The sequence below is a fragment of the Salmo salar genome, chromosome ssa14 (assembly GCF_905237065.1).
Source record: "Salmo salar chromosome ssa14, Ssal_v3.1, whole genome shotgun sequence".
In the NCBI taxonomy this organism is placed as follows: domain Eukaryota; kingdom Metazoa; phylum Chordata; class Actinopteri; order Salmoniformes; family Salmonidae; genus Salmo; species Salmo salar.
The window spans coordinates 43,707,960-43,730,831 of NC_059455.1; the positions used below are offsets into that span (position 1 = coordinate 43,707,960).

At 45.5% G+C, this 22,872-nt stretch overlaps 1 protein-coding gene across 1 annotated transcript in view; it reads right to left on the bottom strand.

Annotated features, from left to right (window-relative positions):
• Nucleotides 1-22,872, bottom strand: part of LOC106569598 (protein kinase C iota type) — a 38,018-nt gene continuing 15,146 nt past the window's right edge. Inside the window, exons 2-16 of the mRNA XM_014141117.2 lie at nt 19,468-19,589; nt 17,751-17,840; nt 16,904-16,954; nt 16,713-16,798; nt 16,223-16,357; nt 15,911-15,974; nt 13,300-13,355; nt 13,002-13,178; nt 12,116-12,300; nt 11,371-11,506; nt 10,847-11,060; nt 9,071-9,150; nt 4,843-4,932; nt 3,473-3,588; nt 1-2,543 (exon numbers count right to left, since the gene is read on the bottom strand). Coding sequence (XP_013996592.1) covers nt 2,456-2,543; nt 3,473-3,588; nt 4,843-4,932; nt 9,071-9,150; nt 10,847-11,060; nt 11,371-11,506; nt 12,116-12,300; nt 13,002-13,178; nt 13,300-13,355; nt 15,911-15,974; nt 16,223-16,357; nt 16,713-16,798; nt 16,904-16,954; nt 17,751-17,840; nt 19,468-19,589 — 1,690 coding nt within the window. The 3' untranslated portion in view covers nt 1-2,455. The remainder of the gene's footprint in view (nt 2,544-3,472; nt 3,589-4,842; nt 4,933-9,070; nt 9,151-10,846; nt 11,061-11,370; nt 11,507-12,115; nt 12,301-13,001; nt 13,179-13,299; nt 13,356-15,910; nt 15,975-16,222; nt 16,358-16,712; nt 16,799-16,903; nt 16,955-17,750; nt 17,841-19,467; nt 19,590-22,872) is intronic.

Below are 22,872 nucleotides of genomic sequence, written 5' to 3' on the forward strand. Positions count from 1 at the left end.
GACAGGGAAATAAAATTGTTTATTTTGTGAAATCTGTATTTTTACATCCTGTTAAGCATTCAGTTGGCTCCTCTGGCTGAAATCACACATCATCCTCATCAGTGTTTTCAAACAGGTTTCACACAATAACAATATCACCAATTCAATGTAGCGATCAATCATTAGAGTAACAGCACATTTGATTTTTTTTTTAAGTAACAAAAAATACATTGCAATATAAAGTAACATGATAAAAATTCTGAAGTGTGTTTGTTCCTCCAATCACCACTTGGCACCACTTTGAAACACTTTGGCAGCATCCCAATTGTCACCCTAAATGGCATCCTATTCCCCATTTAGTGTAGTTATTTTTTTCCCAGGGCCTAGAGCTTTGGTCTGAAGTAGTGCACTATATAGGGTTCCATTTGAGACTGAACAAATGTTTTATTTTAACTTCTCTATTCAGAACTTAGAATATAAATTGTAGCTGTTAAATGCTTTGATAGTGTTTATTAGATTTGATGGAAATCTCTTTCAAGAGGTTCATCTGTAGTGTCAGAAGTGGTCCCGGAGATAGACGGTCTGACTCCATCCTTATCATTAATATTCAAACTGATTCACAGACATGGACCAGAGAAAAATGTAGAAACTTTATTTTTTTTTAATATTGTGAAAACGGATATATAACAAAAAGGGTTTCAGAAAGGCATTCTATTTTAAAAATGAACAGAGGGAGAAAAATATTCATAATTTTTCTGGCTAATATTAGGACACCACATTTTCCTACTGTGTGTATACTGTACCGCTGTAAACGGCAAGACAAATTTAACATCTTTTCTTTCTCCTTTAGAAAATATTGTTTTGGTTCTTTGTGAACGACAGATTGCATAAACCACTAGGTCATGTCCCAAATGGCAGAGTGACTTTCGTCCAAAATGGCACCCCATTCCCTAGTGCACTACACGTAGAGTATAAGGTGCCATTTGTGACGCATACACACTATGTGAGATTAGTTTGGCAAGTTAGCGGCTCTCCGCCTCTATCAAACAGCAGGACGCTCTTTGACGATGTCATCGCCAGGTTGTCTGGTAACCACGCAGAGCTAACTAGTGAGAGCGTTGGACTAGTAACCGAAAGGCTGCAAGATCAAATCCCTGAGCTGACAAGGTAAAAATCTATCATTCTGCCCCTGAACAAGGCAGTTAACCCACTGTTCCTAGGCCATCATTGTAAATAAGAATTTGTTCTTAACTGATTTGCCTAGTTAAATAAAGGTTAAATAAGACTAAAAAATTTGCACTAGTTTTGACCAGGACCCATAGGGCTATGACCAAAAGTAGTGCATAGTGTGCCATTTGGGACATATCCCTAAGCTCAGCTAGTGGTCCAGCCCACTCGTATCCAAATCCTCACAGTAAACTCTTCCATTCACAGTGTGGTTGTATCCATAACAGCACCCCAACTCTAAATCTTGCAGTGTTATTGTAGAGTACTTTTGTTGCACACTTTATATAGTATAGGATGCCATTTGAGATTTGCCTTTTGTCAGTATCTACGTTAGTTAGTGTTGGTTGGCTGCTGAGATGGCAATCGCTTTAACCTGGAACCGTCTCTGTCCTGGAAGTTGCCACGACGACTACTGCAAACGTAAACAATAGTGAGCCAACCTGTTGTTATGACGGTAGAACAGGCTTGACGACGGCGTAACACTTTGGGACATTGACCAACGTACATAGACTGACATTTCATTCAATAAAATGAGAAAAATATTTAGATTGGTGTTTTTTATGTTGTCCTCTTGTTCTTCTTCCGTCCTCTACAAACATGGTGCTGCAACAACGCTTATCATGATACATGTAGTGATCATGAAACAGTTTTCTATGTCCCCTGGTGATCTGGCTTGGGGTTAAAAGGCCTTGGCTAAACATTCTTATTATGTACAAATAAAATATGCGTTAACCACCTCCAAGCTGGGAAGAAGAGAGGAGGGTTAGTTTGTTCTCTGTGGACCATCTGTGTCCCTCTTCCCCCCCCTGTCCCTTTGTGTCCAGTAACCTAGGTAACCAACCACCTCCAAGCCTCATTGGCTACTGAGAGCCTACACTCTGATGACCAACGAGTAAATCAGTGCGGATTTAATACATGATACAAAAATAATTGAGAGAGAACGTAGGTTTAAAAGACTAGTGGTTTTAAAAAAAGGACAGTGACTTTCGTCCAAAATGGCACCCCATTCCCTGGTGCACTACACGTAGAGTATAAGGTTCCATTTGTGACACATACACACTATGTGAGATTGGTTTGGCAAGTTAGTGTCTCTTGTCAGAGCCCCGGCGGCTCTCCCCCTCTCTATCCAACAGCAGGACGCTCTTTGATGATGTCATCGCCGGGTTGTCTGGTAACCATGCAGAGCTAACTAGTGACATCGTCGAGGACACGAGGTGGCGTGCTGCGTCCGCTCCCACACACCCCTAGTTCACACACACTCCTCGGCCGACATCAGCAGAGGGTTGATGTACTCGAACCCTTCAAACTCCGACTGGTCGATCTTCTTCACCGCGTCGCTGGAATACAGGAAACGAACAGCGGTTAAGGGGGTCCTATGACAGTGCTGATCAAGAAGTCATTCACAGGTCTAGTAACCTCCATCATAAGCATCCTCTGTTTTGAAACCATAGGATTCAGTAATCCATTCAGCAAGTTGTTTTTAGGACTCATTGTATTCTTTATAAACATGTGGGATAGACCTCTGTCTGTAAGAGATCTGCACACTCTCTTATTTACAAAGCAGTCTGGCAGAAACTTCCACTGTACATCACTTCATTAATTCATTTTAGACGAACAAATGACCAAACCCGTTCTCAGGGACGGATCCCGTTGGTCTCCACAGAGTTAGGAAAATCTGTTTTAAGTATTTCCTGCCCTTTATGTGTGGAACAATACACAAAATTCCTTTCAGACATTTAAATGATTGACTGGAGACTTATGTAAACGAATGCGATTGCTTTTCTTAAATATGTATATTATAGTGGGTTTTATTTATGTAGTGGGTTTTATTTATGTATTGGGTTTTATTTATGTATTGGGTTTTATTTATGTATTGGGTTTTATTTATGTATTGGGTTTTATTTGTGTATTGGGTTTTATTTGTGTATTGGGTTTTATTTATGTATTGGGTTTTATTTATGTATTGGGTTTTATTTATGTATTGGGTTTTATTTATGTAGTGGGTTTTATTTATGTAGTGGGTTTTATTTGTGTATTGGGTTTTATTTGTGTATTGGGTTTTATTTGTAAATGTATACAGGGCTCTCTTGTAAAAGAGTGACTCCCTGTTTAAATGAAGATTAATCAAATAAATAAAACTGATTCATGAAGACAGACACACAGCCACACAGACACACAGCCACACAGCCACACAGACACACAGACACACAGACACAGACACACAGACACACAGACACACAGACAGACCAGCCATTAGGACACTCACTCGTCATCAGGCGTGAGCTGGATGGGCTCGTTGGTAAACTGGGTGTCGAAGCTGTCCAGTCCAAACTCTCCTGAGATGTTGGGTTTGAATGGAGGAGCCACCTGCTTTTGTTCCATCTGAAACAACACAAGGCAATGGGGTCAGAGGGCAGGCAGACACACACCTTGAGCTTGATACTCTTAAAATAATGTATATGAAGATATTTAGCTAAATGCTTTTATCCAAAGCTACTTACAGCCAACTTTATACTGCAAGCACCATGTTTCAACCAACAAGCCTTATTTACAAACAAGACTTAAAATGGGGTTCAGTGTATGAAACAGAGGTCAGTGTTTGAAACTGTCTAACAAAAATGATTTTACCAAAAGCCAATCTCCCTGTTTCTCTCTTACAAGATATTAGTGACTGTGCTGTGGCTTAGTGAAAACTCCACTGTAAACTCAGAGGCCCGATAGACAGCCTGCAGTGTGTTGACCCAGTACTGCCCCCCCTGCAGGTAGACTAGAGTACTGCACGGGCAGGCTGCCACCTGTTGTTTATGAGGTGAGACTGAGTGGAGGGGGAGGCAGCCCAGCAGTGTAACCTGATCCTTCCAGACAGAGAGTCAGACAGCCAGTCAGGACAGCAGCAGTCCAGACCAAACAGGGGAAAGAGGTCAGGCTGCTCCTGAGCTGGTCTGGGACTGGAGGCATGTCTAGAGGCCAGCCTGTTTGTTTAGCTGGCAGGTGGGTGGGACTGGAGAGATTGCCCTGGGAGTGTGTCTGGCCCATTGCCATGGTTGGAATCAATTCCTTTTCAATTCAGGGAATAAACTGAAATTCAATTCCATTTTTCCAGAATATTGAAAATCTGAATTGACTGTATTGAAATGGAATTGACCCCAACCCTGGTGTCTGCTGTTTTTTTTACATTGCTGCAACAGGGGAAACATGAGGTTAACCATGTTACTGCTTATTGGTGGTGAACATTAACTACAACAGAACCACTGTGACCTAGCCACTTAGTCCAGGAATAGGTTTAATATGAGTCTGAGAAACCTGCCCTTAGAGAACCGATACATCCCATTGGCCTGTCTTGTTCCCTGGTGGGAAAGGAGACTGTCTGGGCTTTTCTAAGGTGATGACCCTCAACTATGTGGAAATAGTATAGGAGTTGATTTGTCTCACTGTCCGTCGTTCACAGTGTTGAAGTTAATTATCATTGGTGAGAACTCTGCTGCTTCGTTTGAATGAAAACAATGATTCACCGTCTCGGTCTCTGTTGGGTCATGGTGATCTAACCCACCTCAACACCAGAGAGCACTGATAGAACGCAGAAAAGACAGACAGAGAAAGATAGAAGTGAGAAAGAAAGAAGACACGATGACTCACAAGGTCCCAGTCTACGTTTCGGAAGAAGGGATGACCCATGATGTCAGCGAAGCCCGTCTGGGGGTGACAACCTAGCCTCTCTTTAGGTTCCTGGGAGAGAGATAGAAGTGGAAGAGAGGGAGAGCAACAAAGATAGAGAAGGGTGTGAGAGAAAATTACAACATATATAACGAGAGACAGGGAGGGAGAGGGGGGAGGGAGGGAGAGAGGAGGCGGTAGGGAGGGAGGGAGGGAGAGAGGAGGCGGTAGGGAGGGAGGGAGAGAGGAGGCGGGAGGGAGGGAGGGAGGGAGAGAGGAGGCGGTAGGAGGGAGGGAGGGAGGGAGAGAGGAGGCGGTAGGGAGGGGAGGGAGGGAGGGAGGGAGAGAGGAGGCGGTAGGGAGGGAGGGAGGGAGGGAGAGAGGGAGGCGGTAGGGAGGGAGAGAGGAGGCGGTAGGGAGGGAGGGAGGGAGGGAGAGAGGAGGCGGTAGGGAGGGAGAGAGGAGGCGGGAGGGAGGGAGGGAGAGAGGAGGCGGGAGGGAGGGAGGGAGGGAGAGAGGAGGCGGGAGGGAGGGAGGGAGAGAGGAGGCGGGAGGGAGGGAGGGAGAGAGGAGGCGGGAGGGAGAGAGGAGGCGGGAGGGAGGGAGGGAGAGAGGAGGCGGGAGGGAGGGAGGGAGGGAGGAGGCGGGAGGGAGAGGCGGCGGGAGGGAGAGGAGGCGGGAGAGACGGAGGGAGAGAGAGTAGGCTGGCGGGACGGAGAGGAGGGAGGGATGTAGGGAGAGTAAAGGTTCATTACATTATGGTCAAATCAAATCAAATTTATTTGTCACATACACATGGTTAGCAGGTGTTAATGCGAGTGTAGCGAAATGCTTGTGCTTCTAGTTCCGACCATGCAGTAATATCTAACAAGTAATCTAACCTAACAATTTCACAACAACTACCTTATACACACAAGTGTAAAGGAATGAATACGAATATGTACATAAAAATATATAAATGAGGGATGGACGAACGGCATAGGCAAGATGCAGTAGATGGTATAGCGTACAGTATATACATAAGAGATGAGTAATGTAGGGTAAGTAAATATTATATAATATAAAGTGGCTAGTGATACCATTATCAAAGTGTGTGGAGTTGAGTCAGTATGTTGGCAGCAGCCATTCAATGTTAGTGATGGCTGTTTAACAGTCTGATGGCCTTGAGATAGAAGCTGTTTTTCAGTCTCTCGGTCCCAGCTTTGATGCACCTGTATTGACCTCGCCTTCTGGATGATAGAGGGGTGAACAGGCAGTTGATGTCCTTGATGATCTTTTTGGCCTTCCTGTGACATCGGGTGGTGTAGGTGTCCTGGAGGGCAGGTAGTTTGCACCCGGTGATGCGTTGTGCAGACCTCACCACCCTCTGGAGAGCCTTATGGTTATGGGCGGAGCAGTTGCCGTACCAGGCGGTGATACAGCCCGACAGGATGCTCTCGATTGCGCATCTGTAAAGGTTTGTGAGTGTTTTTGGTGACAAGCCGAATTTCTTCAGCCTCCTGAGGTTGAAGAGGCGCTGCTGTGCCTTCTTCACCACGCTGTCTGTGTGGGTGGACCATTTCAGTTTGTCCATGATGTGTACGCCGAGGAACTTAAAAAAAAACTCTCCACCCTCTCCACTACTGTCCCTTCAATGTAGATAGGGGGCTGCTCCCTCTGCTGTTTCCTGAAGTCCACGATCATCTCCTTTGTTTTGTTGACATTGAGTGTGAGGTTATTTTCCTGACACCACACTCCGAGGGCCCTCACCTCCTCCCTGTAGGCCGTCTCGTCGTTGTTGGTAATCAAGCCTACCACTGTAGTGTCATCTGCAAACTTGATGATTGAGTTGGAGGCGTGCATGGCCACGCAGTCATGGGTGAACAGGGAGCACAGTAGAGGGCTGAGAACGCACCCTTGTGGGGACCCAGTGTTGAGAATCAGCGGGGTGGAAATGTTACCTACCCTCACCACCTGGGGCGTCAGAAAGTCCAGGACCCAGTTGCACAGGGCGGGGTTGAGACCCAGGGTCTCGAGCTTAATGACGAGTTTGGAGGGTACTATGGTGTTAAATGCTGAGCTGTAATCGATGAACAGCATTCTTACATAGGTATTCCTCGTCCAGATGGGTTAGGGCAGTGTGATGGCGATTGCGTCGTCTGTGGACCTATTGTGGCAGTAAGCAAATTGGAGTGGGTCTAGCGTGTCAGGTAGGGTGGAGGTGATATGATCCTTGACTAGTCTCTCAAAGCACTTCATGATGACGGAAGTGAGTGCTACGGGGCGGTAGTCATTTAGTTCAGTTACCTTAGCTTTCTTGGGAACAGGAACAATGGTGGCCCTCTTGAAGCATGTGGGGACAGCAGACTGGGATAAGGTTTGATTGAATATGTCTGTAAACACACCAGCCAGCGAGGGTTAACACGTTTAAAATGTTTTACTCACGTTGGCTACAGTGAAGGAGAGCCCGCAGGTTTTGGTAGCGGGCCGTGTCAGTGACACTGTATTGTCCTCAAAGCGAGTAAAGAAGTTGTTCAGTCTGTCTGGGAGCAAGGCATCGTGATCCGCGACGGGGCTGGTTTTTCTTTTGTAGTCCGTGATTGACTGTAGACCCTGCCATATACCTCTCGTGTCTGAGCCGTTGAATTGCGACTCTACTTTGTCTCTATACTGACGCTTAGCTTGTTTGATTGCCTTGCGGAGGGAATAGCTACACTGTTTGTATTTGGTCATGTTTCTGGTCACCTTGCCCTGATTAAAAGCAGTGGTTCGCGCATTCAGTTTTGCGCGAATGCTGCCATCAATCCACGGTTTCTGGTTGGGGAATGTTTTAATAGACACTGTGGGTACATCACCACCGATGCACTTGTTAATGAACTCGCACACCGAATCAGCATATTCGTCAATGTTGTTGTTCAACGCAATGCGGAACATATCCCAGTCCACGTGATCGAAGCAATCTTGAAGCGTGGAATCCGATTGGTCGGACCAGCGTTGAACAGACCTGAGGGCGGGAGCTTCCTGTTTTAGTTTCTGTCTATAGGCTGGGAGCAACAAAATGGAGTCATGGTCAGCTTTTCCGAAGGGAGGGCGGAGGAGGGCCTTATATGCGTCGCGGAAGTTAGAATAACAATGATCCAGGGTTTTGCTACCCCTGGTAGCACAATCGATATGCTAATAGAATTTGGGGAGCCTCGTTTTCAAATTAGCTTTGTTAAAATCCCCAGCTACAATAAATGCAGCCTCAGGATATGTGGTTTCCAGTTTACATAGGGTCCATTTTACATTTACATTTTAGTCATTTAGCAGACGCTCTTATCCAGAGCGACTTACAGTAGTGAATGCATACATTTCATACATTTTTTTTTCTCCGTACTGTCCAATGAAGTCCAATGAAGTTCTTTCAGGGCCGTCGATGTGTCTGCTTGGGGGGGGATATACACGACTCTGATTATGATCGAAGAGAATTCTCTTGGTAGATAATGCGGTGGGCATTTGATAGTGAGGAATTCTAAGTCAGGTGAACAAAAGGACTTGAGCTTCTGTATATTGTTATGATCACACCACGTCTCGTTAATCATAAGGCATTCACCCCCGCCCTTCTTCTTACCAGAGAGATGCTTGTTTCTGTCGCCGCGATGCGTGAAGAAACCAGGTGGCTGTACCGACTCAGATAGCGTGTCACGAGTGAGCCATGTTTCCGTGAAACAAAGAACGTTACAGTCTCGGATGTCTCTCTGGAATGCTACCCTTGCTTGGATTTCGTCTACCTTGTTGTCAAGAGACTGGACATTGGCGAGTAGTATGCTCGGGAGCGGTGCACGATGTGCCCGTCTACGGAGCCTGACCAGAAGACCGCTCCGTCTGCCCCTTCTTCTACGTCGTCGTTGTTTTGGGTCGCCGGCTGGGATCCGATCCATTGTCCTGGGTGGTGGTCCAAAAAGAGGATCCGCTTCGGGAAAGTCGTATTCCTGGTCGCAATGTTGGTGAGTTGACGTTGCTCTTATATCAAATAGTTCCTCCCGACTGTATGTAATAAAACCTAAGATTACCTGGGGTAACAATGTAAGAAATAATACATAAAAAAAGGTTAAAAAAAAAAATACTGCATAGTTTCCTAGGAACGCGAAGCGAGGCGGCCATCTCTGTCGGCGCCGGAAGTACATCAGAGGGCAGTGTAACATGATCTTGTTTGGATTGATCTGCCTGCGTGTGTGTGTGCGGTAGTTACCTTGTTGAGGAAGCCCTTGAGGACGCTGGCAGCTTTGACTGACAATGATCGAGGAATCCTGATCTGTTTTTCCAATATTACTACAGAAGAGAGATTAGATTAGATTTTGAGAGGGCTTTTACAATAGTGACAGAGTGGATATAAAGAGAGAGGCTGTGAAAAATACCTTATTGAAACCGATATGCTGACATGTGTCAGGCACTGCAGCATTGCCACTATGCCAGCCAGACCTCAAGAACATCAGACTTTTGACTAGAGGTGCACAGTAGGGTTGGCAGTATACAGATATTCTTACCGTCTCTCTCTCATACCGGAATGTACTGTATTACCGGCTTAGTACACAACAGGGCATCAAAAAAAGACACAAAAAAAAGACAATTGGGTGTCTATTACCAGAATGCTAACAAAATTGGCACAAGTAATTGCACATTTCAATGGATGCTGCTAGCTAAATATGCTAACGAGCCCAAACAAAAAAATAAACGTATTACAAAGACAGGCAATCCTGAACGTCATTTTTGGTGAGTTCGGATATTTACAATTGAATGTGAACGAGAGACATTATGCAAATGAGAGATGTTTGTCTGAAGAAGGAATAGTACTGTGTACACACCGTGTCTGTGTGAAGTCTGGAGTCGCTAGGGCAACAGGCCTGCTTGCTCTGCTCAGAGAAGACGGGGGAGGAGCCGACAGATCAAGCTGTAGTGACAGCTGTACAGATAACTCATCCCAAGAGAGCTTTGACTTCTCAAACATGGCAGACAGCTAACACGATATGACGCCCTTATTAATTCAGCCACTTACTTAGATAACTAGCAAGTTAAACTTAGGAGTCGAGTTTAAACAGAATGACTTGTTTTTCCACGCAGGGAAAAAAATGATCTTGCTGCGTTTTTGTAAACGCAGATCTAAAATGGTTCTTATTGTAATTTCTGTTCGTCATCAAACTAATTTTGTGCTTCAGTTGCACTTCTCCACACGGATGACAATTCACAAATGGATATTCTATCAAAAGACAGCGCTCTGACTGACGTGTAGCTACTTTTCTCAGTGTAGACAGACTATTTTCCTCCGGTAAGATGCAAGATTAACTTTAAACAAAACATTAGGAAATGTAGCTGGCTCCATTTGTTCTGTGATAAACATCAGTAATTTGACGGCCATGCATCGTTCTTGCAAAAAAAGACCTTGCTTTTTCATTGTAAGACAATTTACTTACAGACAGATAGTGTTGGACTTCTGTTGTCATTGATGACATTGAAGCTATTTTCTGCAAAATATGTTGCACGAATGTATTTTCTGTGAAGGGAAACTATTGTTGCAGTCCCTGAGCAGTCGATCGGAAACGCAACCCGTCACTACACAGCTGAACTCACCAGCTCCCGCTTTCTCCCGTTGTGCTGTTTACAAACACACGTGACTAGCTCAACTGTTCTGGGGAACTACGGTAAGCTTCATAATGTACAATAATGTGACAGATAAAATGAAGAACGAAATCTGCTTTATCTCCTAACATGTTGCACAAGTTCAGTGCAGGTATTTACTTAAAAAGTAGCTACAAATATTAAAAAGTATTGAAAAACTTCAAAGAAATTGTTTCAACGGTACTGAAAAACCATCCCATGGCTATTTACCGCCCAAGCCTAGTTGCACAGATATCATTTTTTGCTGACTGATGAGAGTACCACGTACTTTCTCTTGAGGATCGGCCAATGCCGAGTAACAATATGAGTACTTTCCATAACATGAACTTTGACCCTGTCCTAACAGCATTACCTTGGAATAGGTAGTCTTCTGTGTTCTGGTCTGGGTTGTCGGTGCTTCCTACAATGTCGAAGGGCGACCGTCCAGCCATCATCTCAAACATCAACACCCCCAGAGCCCACCAGTCCACGCTGAAACCATAGTCCTCTCCTCTCAGTATCTCAGGGGCGATGTAGTTGGGGGTCCCACAGAACGTACTGGTGGTGTCCCCTGGCCTCAAGCCCTCCTACACAGCACAAGAAGCACACACACACATCGTTCTAGGTCCTGTTGGGCTCAGGTGGTAGAGCATGCCGCTTGCAATGCCAGGGTTGTGGGTCCATTCCCACGGTGGACCAGTACAAAAAAAGCACGAAAATGTATATACTCACTACTGTAAGTCGCTCTGGATAAGAGCTTCTGCTAAATGACTCAAATGTAACACACACACACACACACACACTTAAGATGTACAGGGACAACTGCACACACACAAAAAAAGATACACACACACAGTACAGACAGAAACACACCAACGGACACACTTCGACACCCACCTTGCACATGCCGTAGTCAGTGAGTTTGATGTGTCCCTCAGACTCCAGCAGCACGTTGTCCAGTTTGAGGTCTCTGTAGATGATGCCCCTCTCATGGAGGTAGTTCAACGCCAAGCTGATCTCTGCTGAGTAAAACCTGACACACAGAGAGATGGTGAAGAACTAGCTAGACTCAAAACACACACACAATCTTAGAGCTACGCAGCTAATCACCAAGCCCTTGGTTCGTAGAATCAGAGGTGTAATTATTAGTCCAAAACGTAACATTCTGCAACTAAAAAGCAAATTTATTGGCATTGGACAAATTCAGGTAGGTCCCACCCCGTTTGCGTCCGTTTAAGAAACGTTTTTGCAACAGAATCGGCATAATGAATACACCCCAGGTGTGCTAGAGCTGGTGGCCTGCCCCAAAGGTTCTAGGTTCAGAGATGTGGGAATTTTACGTCTGGCAACGTGAGCCTACTGGGGGAGAACAATAGATGTGTAGTCCTGGGTGTTTCAGAGGAACGGACATGACATACCCCTCAAACTCAAATCTGGACCTCGAAGCCAGTTCCACTGCTTTAAATAGTATCATTTGTTTCCCTGTAATCAGGGACTGATTTATACCTGGGACACCAGGTGGGTGCAATTAATTATCAGGTAGAACAGAAACGCAGCAGCACTACAGACCTCGTCGGGTAAGATTGAAACAGTCCCAGGATTATTTCCAAGTCCGGTGTAGCCATGACATCACTGTTCTCACCTGGCGTGTTCCTCAGGTATTTTCCTCTGTCTCTGCATGTGGAACATCAGGTCTCCTCCGTTCACATACTCTATGATAAAGAACAGTCTGCTCTCAGTCTGGAAACAGGAGTGTAGCCCCACTAGGAAGGGGTGGTTGGACGCCTGCTCAAACACGTGCTTCTCTGTCTGGACCCAGTCAATGTCCTACAACACACACACCATTTGGAAATCAAGTCTTAAACACAACTAAAAAAGTTTAGTAGAAATGTCCAGCCATCCATCTGATAGAGGACAGATGGACAGACCAACTGACAGGCAAACAGACTGACAGGCAGACAGAAACAGACAGAGACAGACAGAGACTGACAGGCAGACAAACAGGATACAGAATGAGACAGTAGATGTTAGGAGTAAGAATGGCTGAACACACAGTGAATGGTGTTGACAGACTGCTCCCATCTGATGAGGGCTGCAGAAGAAGTGATTTCTGGCATTCTAAGCGCAGTGAGTGGATGCCCTAATGACGTGAGGAGACTGACCATGTGTGAACACAGTGAACAGTTACATATCTCCACGGACGGACGGACGAGAAATGGCACAGATGATCAATCAGGTAGTACCTGTCAAAGTGTCAATCATGTGTGTATGTAAGTGTGTGTGGGTTTACATGCACAAGTGTGTGTGTGCGCGCGTGTTTAAATGTACCAGTGTGTGTGTGTGTGTGTGTTTACGGTTATCATTGTGTGTGTGTGTGCGTGTGTTTACGGGTATCAGTGTGTGTTTACATGTACCAGTGTGTGTGTGTGTGTGTGTGTGTTTACGGTTATCATTGTGTGTGTGTGCGTGTGTTTACGGGTATCAGTGTGTGTTTACATGTACCATGTGTGTGTGTGTGTGTTTAGTACCTCGTCGTCGTTGACCAGCTCCTTCTTAACCACCTTCATGGCGTAGATCCTCTCTGTCTTCTTGAGTCGGACCAGCAGGACCTTGGCATAGCTGCCCCGGCCAATCACGCTCAGCAGATCAAAGTCCACCAGACCCAGACTGGAAGCTGACTTCCCTGTGTCTCTGCTGCAGCGCGCCTACAGGACAGACAGAGAGCCAGAGTTAAACATGAGACAGACAAGAGGTAGAGACAGATAGACATGAGACAGAGACACGAGGTAGAGACAGATAAAGACAGACATTTGGCAACAAACACACCTCTTTCTCTTCTCCATCAGAGTTCAGACTCTCACTGGAGTCTTTGTTCTGAGGACCTGAGTAGAGAACGAGAGAGAACGAGAGTGATACAGAAGTCTTCCTCCTAGACACTAGTGATACAGAAGGCTTCCTCCTAGACACTAGAGAGTGATACAGAAGGCTTCCTCCTAGACACTAGAGAGTGATACAGAAGGCTTCCTCCTAGACACTAGAGAGTGATACAGAAGGCTTCCTCCTAGACGCTAGAGAGTGATACAGAAGGCTTCCTCCTAGACACTAGAGAGTGATACACAAGGCTTCCTCCTAGACACTAGAGAGTGATACAGAAGGCTTCCTCCTAGACACTAGAGAGTGATACAGAAGGCTTCCTCCTAGACACTAGAGAGTGATACAGAAGGCTTCCTCCTAGACACTAGAGAGTGATACAGAAGGCTTCCTCCTAGACACTAGAGAGTGATACAGAAGGCTTCCTCCTAGACACTAGAGAGTGATACAGAAGGCTTCCTCCTAGACACTAGAGAGTGATACAGAAGGCTTCCTCCTAGACACTAGAGAGTGATACAGAAGGCTTCCTCCTAGACACTAGAGAGTGATACAGAAGGCTTCCTCCTAGACGCTAGAGAGTGATACAGAAGGCTTCCTCCTAGACACTAGAGAGTGATACAGAAGGCTTCCTCCTAGACACTAGAGAGTGATACAGAAGGCTTCCTCCTAGACACTAGAGAGTGATACAGAAGGCTTCCTCCTAGACACTAGAGAGTGATACAGAAGGCTTCCTCCTAGACACTAGAGAGTGATACAGAAGGCTTCCTCCTAGACGCTAGAGAGTGATACAGAAGGCTTCCTCCTAGACACTAGAGAGTGATACACAAGGCTTCCTCCTAGACACTAGAGAGTGATACAGAAGGCTTCCTCCTAGACACTAGAGAGTGATACAGAAGTCTTCCTCCTAGACACTAGTGATACAGAAGGCTTCCTCCTAGACGCTAGAGAGTGATACAGAAGTCTTCCTCCTAGACACTAGAGAGTGATACAGAAGTCTTCCTCCTAGACGCTAGTGATACAGAAGTCTTCCTCCTAGACACTAGAGAGTGATACAGAAGGCTTCCTCCTAGACACTAGAGAGTGATACAGAAGGCTTCCTCCTAGACACTAGAGAGTGATACAGAAGGCTTCCTCCTAGACGCTAGAGAGTGATACAGAAGGCTTCCTCCTAGACGCTAGAGAGTGATACACAAGGCTTCCTCCTAGACACTAGAGAGTGATACAGAAGGCTTCCTCCTAGACACTAGAGAGTGATACACACGGCTTCCTCCTAGACACTAGAGAGTGATACACAAGGCTTCCTCCTAGACGCTAGAGAGTGATACAGAAGTCTTCCTCCTAGACACTAGTGATACAGAAGGCTTCCTCCTAGACGCTAGAGAGTGATACAGAAGTCTTCCTCCTAGACACTAGAGAGTGATACAGAAGTCTTCCTCCTAGACGCTAGTGATACAGAAGTCTTCCTCCTAGACACTAGAGAGTGATACAGAAGGCTTCCTCCTAGACACTAGAGAGTGATACAGAAGGCTTCCTCCTAGACGCTAGAGAGTGATACAGAAGGCTTCCTCCTAGACGCTAGAGAGTGATACACAAGGCTTCCTCCTAGACGCTAGAGAGTGATACACAAGGCTTCCTCCTAGACACTAGAGAGTGATACACAAGGCTTCCTCCTAGACACTAGAGAGTGATACAGAAGGCTTCCTCCTAGACGCTAGAGAGTGATACAGAAGGCTTCCTCCTAGACGCTAGAGAGTGATACAGAAGTCTTCCTCCTAGACACTAGTGATACAGAAGGCTTCCTCCTAGACGCTAGAGAGTGATACAGAAGTCTTCCTCCTAGACACTAGAGAGTGATACAGAAGTCTTCCTCCTAGACGCTAGTGATACAGAAGTCTTCCTCCTAGACACTAGAGAGTGATACAGAAGGCTTCCTCCTAGACACTAGAGAGTGATACAGAAGGCTTCCTCCTAGACGCTAGAGAGTGATACAGAAGGCTTCCTCCTAGACGCTAGAGAGTGATACACAAGGCTTCCTCCTAGACGCTAGAGAGTGATACAGAAGGCTTCCTCCTAGACACTAGAGAGTGATACACAAGGCTTCCTCCTAGACACTAGAGAGTGATACACAAGGCTTCCTCCTAGACACTAGAGAGTGATACAGAAGGCTTCCTCCTAGACGCTAGAGAGTGATACAGAAGGCTTCCTCCTAGACGCTAGAGAGTGATACACAAGGCTTCCTCCTAGACACTAGAGAGTGATACAGAAGGCTTCCTCCTAGACGCTAGAGAGTGATACAGAAGGCTTCCTCCTAGACGCTAGAGAGTGATACAGAAGGCTTCCTCCTAGACACTAGTGATACAGAAGGCTTCCTTGTGGGAATGTTAAGCCTTCTCATTCAGCCAGCCACTGGGCTTAAAGCTGTCTTCCTGCTAGATGCAACTTAGTGACTAATGTCTGAAGGAACTATTCATTTAGCCAAAATGTCTTTGATTGTTTATTGTTTACCTAGTTTTGCTCACCAAGGCTAGTTTTCTAAGTCTTTAACAAGGCGGTGTGTGTGCGTTACCTGGCTGTTCAGAGTGGTCTAATGGCGTGATGGAGGCCCCCCTATCAGGCCCCATGATGGGCTCCTAGACAGAGGAGAAATGAAAGAAAGAGAACGATAGAGAGAGAAAGGAATCATTGAGAAATACTGATGCAAAAGTATTTCCAGTCAGTCCTTTATGAGTCCGAAACCACAGTAGGTCTAGGGCCCACAGTTTCTCTGAGCACATAACTGAACTAAGGTCAAACTCAGGGCCCACAGTTTCTCTGACCACATAACTGAACTAAGGTAAAACTCAGGGCCCCCAGGCTCTGCCTGCTCTCTGCATCTCACCTGGATCTGTTTACCACACTCCACGCTAACCAGTTTGTGACACTTCTTGTGGACCAGCAGTTTGCAGTTGATGCATTTGTAGCCCTGTCTCCCCAGACCCCAGATACGGTCTGTGCAGATGGCACAGTGAGCTCTCTACCATGAGTACACAGGAGAGAACAGACAAAGTTAAAACAACCACACCCACCTTCAAATATCAACTTATCATTAATACAGCTAAGTCACTGATTGGGACAGCAGAGATAGAGAGATGGATTGGAAGAGAGAAACAGAGAGAAAGAGACACAGGGACAGAGAGAGATAGAGATGGAGTGGAAGAGAGAAACAGAGAGAAAGAGACACGGAGAGAGAGAGATGGAGTGGAAGAGAGAAAGAGACACAGGGACAGAGAGAGATAGAGATGGAGTGGAAGAGAGAAACAGAGAGAAAGAGACACGGAGAGAGAGAGATGGAAGAGAGAAAGAGACACAGGGACAGAGAGGATTCTCACCCTGTTGAACCGTTTGGGCTGGAAGACATGACCACTAGCATAGTAGAGTTTCCTCCAGCGCCGTGCCCCACGACGATATATAGACTCTGAGGAAGAGAAGAACAGGGATTACTGGAACAAGTGTGTGTGTCTCAGAGAGAGATACTCCAATCTTCAGAAAACAATAGAACAGACAAGAGCTGTAGACTTACTGTCCTCTCCTGGACAGGGCATGCCAGGCTTCTCTGGGATACATGGAAACACTGAAGGAAGAAAGGGAAACCATTAAACCATGGCTGCAATTCCTACCTCACATGTGCCTGTGTGCACCAGAGGTAGGGTAGAGTGGATTCTCTCATTATCTAGCAGACTTGGCACCCCTCTGTGCCCTTCCCCCTATCCTCCACCTCCCCCCTCTACTGCTCTGGTCCCCCCCTACTCTCCTCCCCCCCTTCCTCCATCTCGCTCTTAACCTGTGACCCTCCTTTCTCTCCATAAAAGACAACCAATCTCACATGCACTGACACACAGAGAACTCTATAAACACTGGTCTATTTCCTGGTGACTGAGGCTGTGTGATGTTTATCTGGTTAGCAGGAGAGTATCAGTGGAACAGACAGAGTGTGACTTATAATGGTGTCTGCTGTTGTTAAAAAAATATATTTTTATGTAAATTTAAAAATGTACATTTATTAAATTCAATAAATACATTGAATGTAATGAAAGCTCAGTATACTTATTCTGTTGTCGGGATGTCTGCACTGTCAGCCCAGCAAAGACTTCCCCTTGGGTATCAAAACAGTTAATAGCTTTGGGAAGGCAGGTAGCCTAGAGGTCAAGCGCGATAGGCCAGTAACTGAAAGGTACCTGGTTCAAATTCCCCGAGCAGACTAGGTGACAAATCTGACAATGTGCCCTTGAGCAAGGCACTTCACCGTAATTGTTCACGTAAGTCGCTCTGAATAAGAGCATTTGCTAACTGACAAAATTGTTAATTTTTGTATTTTTATGGAAGGTTTATGTATTTACTATGTTGTCAGATGCAGAAGGTCACATTACCATGGATGATGAGTTCAGAGTCTTTGTTGACTTCGTAGAGCCTCAGGGCTTCCACCAGTTCCAGCTGAGATGATACTGTACACGGGTCACCTGGGAGGACGGAGAGACGGGTCATGGCTGGGTCACTGTGTACATCAAGTGTCTGATGATGGATAAACCTACTGGAACCACCATATTCCCTATGCAGTGAAAATACTTCTGACCAGAGTCACAAAGGCTGACATGATAGTCAGAATCATTTCATCTGCCCAAACACCACAAGTTAACACATAAAGCCAGTGTGTTACTTTTTCAGTGAAGACTCTCAAAATGTCTCCAAGCTGATGTTATAGATATTCTCAATATTGAAAATCTGTGTCTAAGACAGAGAGCGTGTAGGTGTGTGTGGAGGCAGTGTCTCAGTCTTCATTATGTTAAGTTTGTTTTTCAGAGCCTAGTGAAGTATAAGATAGAGTCATGCATCTTCATCACACCCAGCCCACATGGGCTTACAAGACACCGTATTTGCTGTATCCAAATAAAATGATCATACTTATATACACACACACACACACACACACACACACACACGAAACGCAAAACAAAAACCTTTCAGTTATACAACATCTTGTCGTGTCACTTTGGAAATAAAGTTTGCAACCAGCAACACTTCTTTTCTGGGTAGCCAGTCCAGTTTGTCCTTCATCACTACTCTAAACAAGGTCACTCTTAAATCATCATATAAAGTCAAATACAAAGCGCAGTTCATTCTCCATCTCCCCTAAATCGCAGCCGGTACACAGGCGGTACACAGCCGGTACTACGTTAGACGTTAATTAATAAGGGCAGCCTTTCCAACAACATGACGTCTTCATCATGGACAGCTGGCCCGATACTGCGGGGACATGGCCAGCTGGCCCGATACTGCGGGGACATGGCCAGCTGGCCCGATACTGCGGGGACATGGCCAGCTGGCCCGATACTGCGGGGACATGGCCAGCTGGCCCGATACTGCGGGGACATGGCCAGCTGGCCCGATACTGCGGGGACATGGCCAGCTGGTCAGATACTGCGGGGACATGGCCAGCTGGCCAGATACTGCGGGGACATGGCCAGCTGGCCAGATACTGCGGGGACATGGCCAGCTGGTCAGATACTGCGGGGACATGGCCAGCTGGCCAGATACTGCGGGGACATGGCCAGCTGGCCAGATACTAAAGAGGCACACCCACCACTGCCTTCTCTCTGCATATCAAATCACACCCTTATCTCTACATAGTGATACTTCTGACTAGTCACAATGAGTGTGATCTGAGATCTGCCCATGAAGACTGTAGACATCTCTAAAAAATGAGAAAGACGGATAGATGTGGATATCGTTTTTTTTTGGTATTGTAATGTTTTTAAAATTGTATAAACTGCCTTAATGTTGCTGGACCCCAGGAAGAGTAGCTGCTGCCTTGGCAGGAACTAAATGGTGATCCTTAATAAACCCCAGGAAGAGGAGCTGCTGCCTTGGCAGGAACTAAATGGTGATCCTTAATAAACCCCAGGAAGAGTAGCTGCTGCCTTGGCAGGAACTAAATGGTGATCCTTAATAAACCCCAGGAAGAGTAGCTGCTGCCTTGGCAGGAACTAAATGGTGATCCTTAATAAACCCCAGGAAGAGTAGCTGCTGCCTTGGTGATCCTTAATAAATACAAACACATATTTAGAAGGAGAACTATGGTAAACAAACCTTCTTCGTCAATCCACTTCATGGTGAAGAGCTGGTCGTTGTCCATGCAGCACATGTCTTTGACCTCCCCGTGCAGCTCCTCGTAGGAGATGGACGGCTCAAAGTGGGTGATCATGATGTCCCTGAGAGAGAGAGAGGACAGGATACATTAAATGCACAATTATTTACTCAAAGCGGCCCGTATTCACAACGTCTCAGAGTAGGAGTGCTGATCTAGGACCAGGTACCCTCTTGACCATATAATTATGATCTGAAAGCCAATACTGATCCAAGATCAACAGCACTACTAGCCTGAGATGCTTTGTAAATACAGGCCAGTGTATATACAATTATGTGTAGGGCCACATGACCTGACCAGGGAAAAAAAACAGAAATCCATAGAGAGAGAATGAATGTGAGATGGTGAAACCCTGTTTTTTTTGTAGCTGTAGTTGCCCGTTATTGCTGTGAATGTCCAACATCTGACTCTAGATCAGGGATGGGCAACTGTTGGCCCGTGGATCAATTCCACTATTTTTGGTGGTGGGGGAGAACTCAGTCAGGGTCTCAACTTACTGTTGTGAGTTAGAATACACAAGGTGCATTATTAGTTTTTATTCTTGTTATGTCAGTCTGTAACCAAGTTTCCACCCACAGTTTTTATTCTTGTTATGTCAGTCTGTAACCAAGTTTCCACCCACAGTTTTTATTCTTGTTATGTCAGTCTGTAACCAAGTTTCCACCCACAGTTTTTATTCTTGTTATGTCAGTCTGTAACCAAGTTTCCACCCACAGTTTTTATTCTTGTTATGTCAGTCTGTAACCAAGTTTCCACCCACAGTTTTTATTCTTGTTATGTCAGTCTGTAACCAAGTTTCCACCCACAGTTTTTATTCTTGTTATGTCAGTCTGTAACCAAGTTTCCACCCAGTTTTTATTCTTGTTATGTCAGTCTGTAACCAAGTTTCCACCCACAGTTTTTATGCAAGTAAAGTAATACTGTATAAAAAAAAAAATACAATAAAAAAAAAAAAATTCACGACAGCTGTGATGGAAACAGGAAGTTTCGGAACAATACTATAAATTCAGACAGATCATTTGTTCTTTCAACATGGTGGGATGTTTGGGTCTGTAAAATTAATTAGGCTACAAATGGAGGTGGAAACGCCTTTATGCGCAAATATAGATATAATAACCATCATATGGAGGTAAACTTGGGAGTCACGCGATGATCTGGTATTTGGGCCACCCACTACAACTCTGTAAACCATGCAGTTTATTAGGCTACAGATAAAATGAGTTTTGATGAACTTCACAGGGTGGTGAACGTGCACGGTGACGGGCTTGATGCTGCCAACCAATAAATATTCAGGGTCTTATTCTGGTTACATGAGAATCAATGCTTGACAAAAAAAATATTCTTGCTCTTATTCATAATAATCTCATTATATATACACACACTAGTCTACCTGCACTGTATCTGCAACCTGTTGGCTAGAGAGCATGTGTCCAGACCAGAGTAGACACATTTACTCTTTAACGCAACCGTTTTTGTGACAAAACTATCTGTAGAGTTGAAAATATGATGGAAACACATTGTACATTTGATTTTTATTCGGTACATGAACATTTTAAGCGAAACAGTATATTTTGTGTTGCATTACGTCATCACACACTGATTTTTTTTATCTGCAACAAGTCTGTTTGGTGGAAATACCACAGGTGAGAAAATACACATTTTCTTCATGCAGATTTTAGAATACTCATTTTAAAATCTGTCAATGTGATGGAAACCTACCTACTACTGACAGTCACTCAGTTAGCCCATGTCAGAAAAACAACAACATTTGATTGGTAAGTTAGTCTAGCCAGCCATTTAAACTTGTAGGAATCATGGTCGAATTGATTTTGAGTGGACCATGATTTTGTTAGTCACTCTCACTCATATCATAAAAAAAACATTTCTCTCCACCCCATGGCAAAACAATGTAACATTTGAAAAAAGTACAACATTCACTTAGGGCCTCCAAAAGGCTAAGGCCGACTGTGACTGCATGTGTGAGTATGGATGTGGGTATCGTCAAAGTTGCCCATCCCTGGTCTGGATGAGCCTCTGGCCCATAATCTACCAGCTCTATACACAATCACCAATCCCTCCATGGCCCCCTGATAGCCAGGCTAGCAGCCTACAGGACAGGAGACAGACAGATAGCAGAGCGAGACAGCAGCTCTCTCTGGTAGCATCCAAAATGGCACCCTATTCCTGACATAGTACACTACTTTTGACCAGAGCCCTATGGGAATAGGATGTTGTTTGGGATACATGGTCTGTCTCAGTCAGAAGGATTGATGGCCAGCTCTAGAAGCCCTCCTCCCTCGGTCCAATGACAGTATGTTAATGAGGCACAGGGCAGGCTGCAGGCCTGGGTTTCCCAGCCACCACACAGGCTGCAGGCCTGGGTTTCCCAGCCACCACACAGACAGCAGGCCTGGGTTTCCCAGCCACCACACAGACAGCAGGCCTGGGTTTCCCAGCCACCACACAGACAGCAGGCCTGGGTTTCCCAGCCACCACACAGACAGCAGGCCTGGGTTTCCCAGCCACCACACAGACAGCAGGCCTGGGTTTCCCAGCCACCACACAGACAGCAGGCCTGGGTTTCCCAGCCACCACACAGACAGCAGGCCTGGGTTTCCCAGCCACCACACAGACAGCAGGCCTGGGTTTCCCAGCCACCACACAGACAGCAGGCCTGGGTTTCCCAGCCACCACACAGACAGCAGGCCTGGGTTTCCCAGCCACCACACAGACAGCAGGCCTGGGTTTCCCAGCCACCACACAGACAGCAGGCATGGCAGAGAGACCTGCACTGTTGCCACAAGAAAAGGCCAACCAGTGAGAGAACAAACACCATTGTAAAAACAACAGATAATTATGTTAAGTATAAAAGGGAAAAAAATAAATTAACTATTTGCACATCATTACATTGTACATAGACATGACTTTTGAAATGTCTCTATTCCTTTAAAACTTCAGTGACTGACGTTTACTGTTAATTTTATATTGTTTATTTCACTTTTGTTTATTATCTATTTCACTTACTTTACCAATGTAAACATGTTTCCCCATGCCAATAAAGCCCATTGAATTGAGAGTGGATTAAAGGCCATCACAGCCAGTCTGACCCCTGAGGGCAGCACCAGCCCTCACTCTCTTTACTACCATTAATCAAACCCACTCTCCAGACCCAGTCCTCATCCTGCTGGGTCTCTTTATAAGGGGACAGTAAAACAGCAGCTCTCACAGAGACACACCGGCATAGTCAAGGTCATCAGGACAGACAGACATCCAACCGAACAGAACCCACCTTCCTTCCTTCCTTCCTTCATTCCTTCCACAGGGACTATACACCAGACTAGGACCCA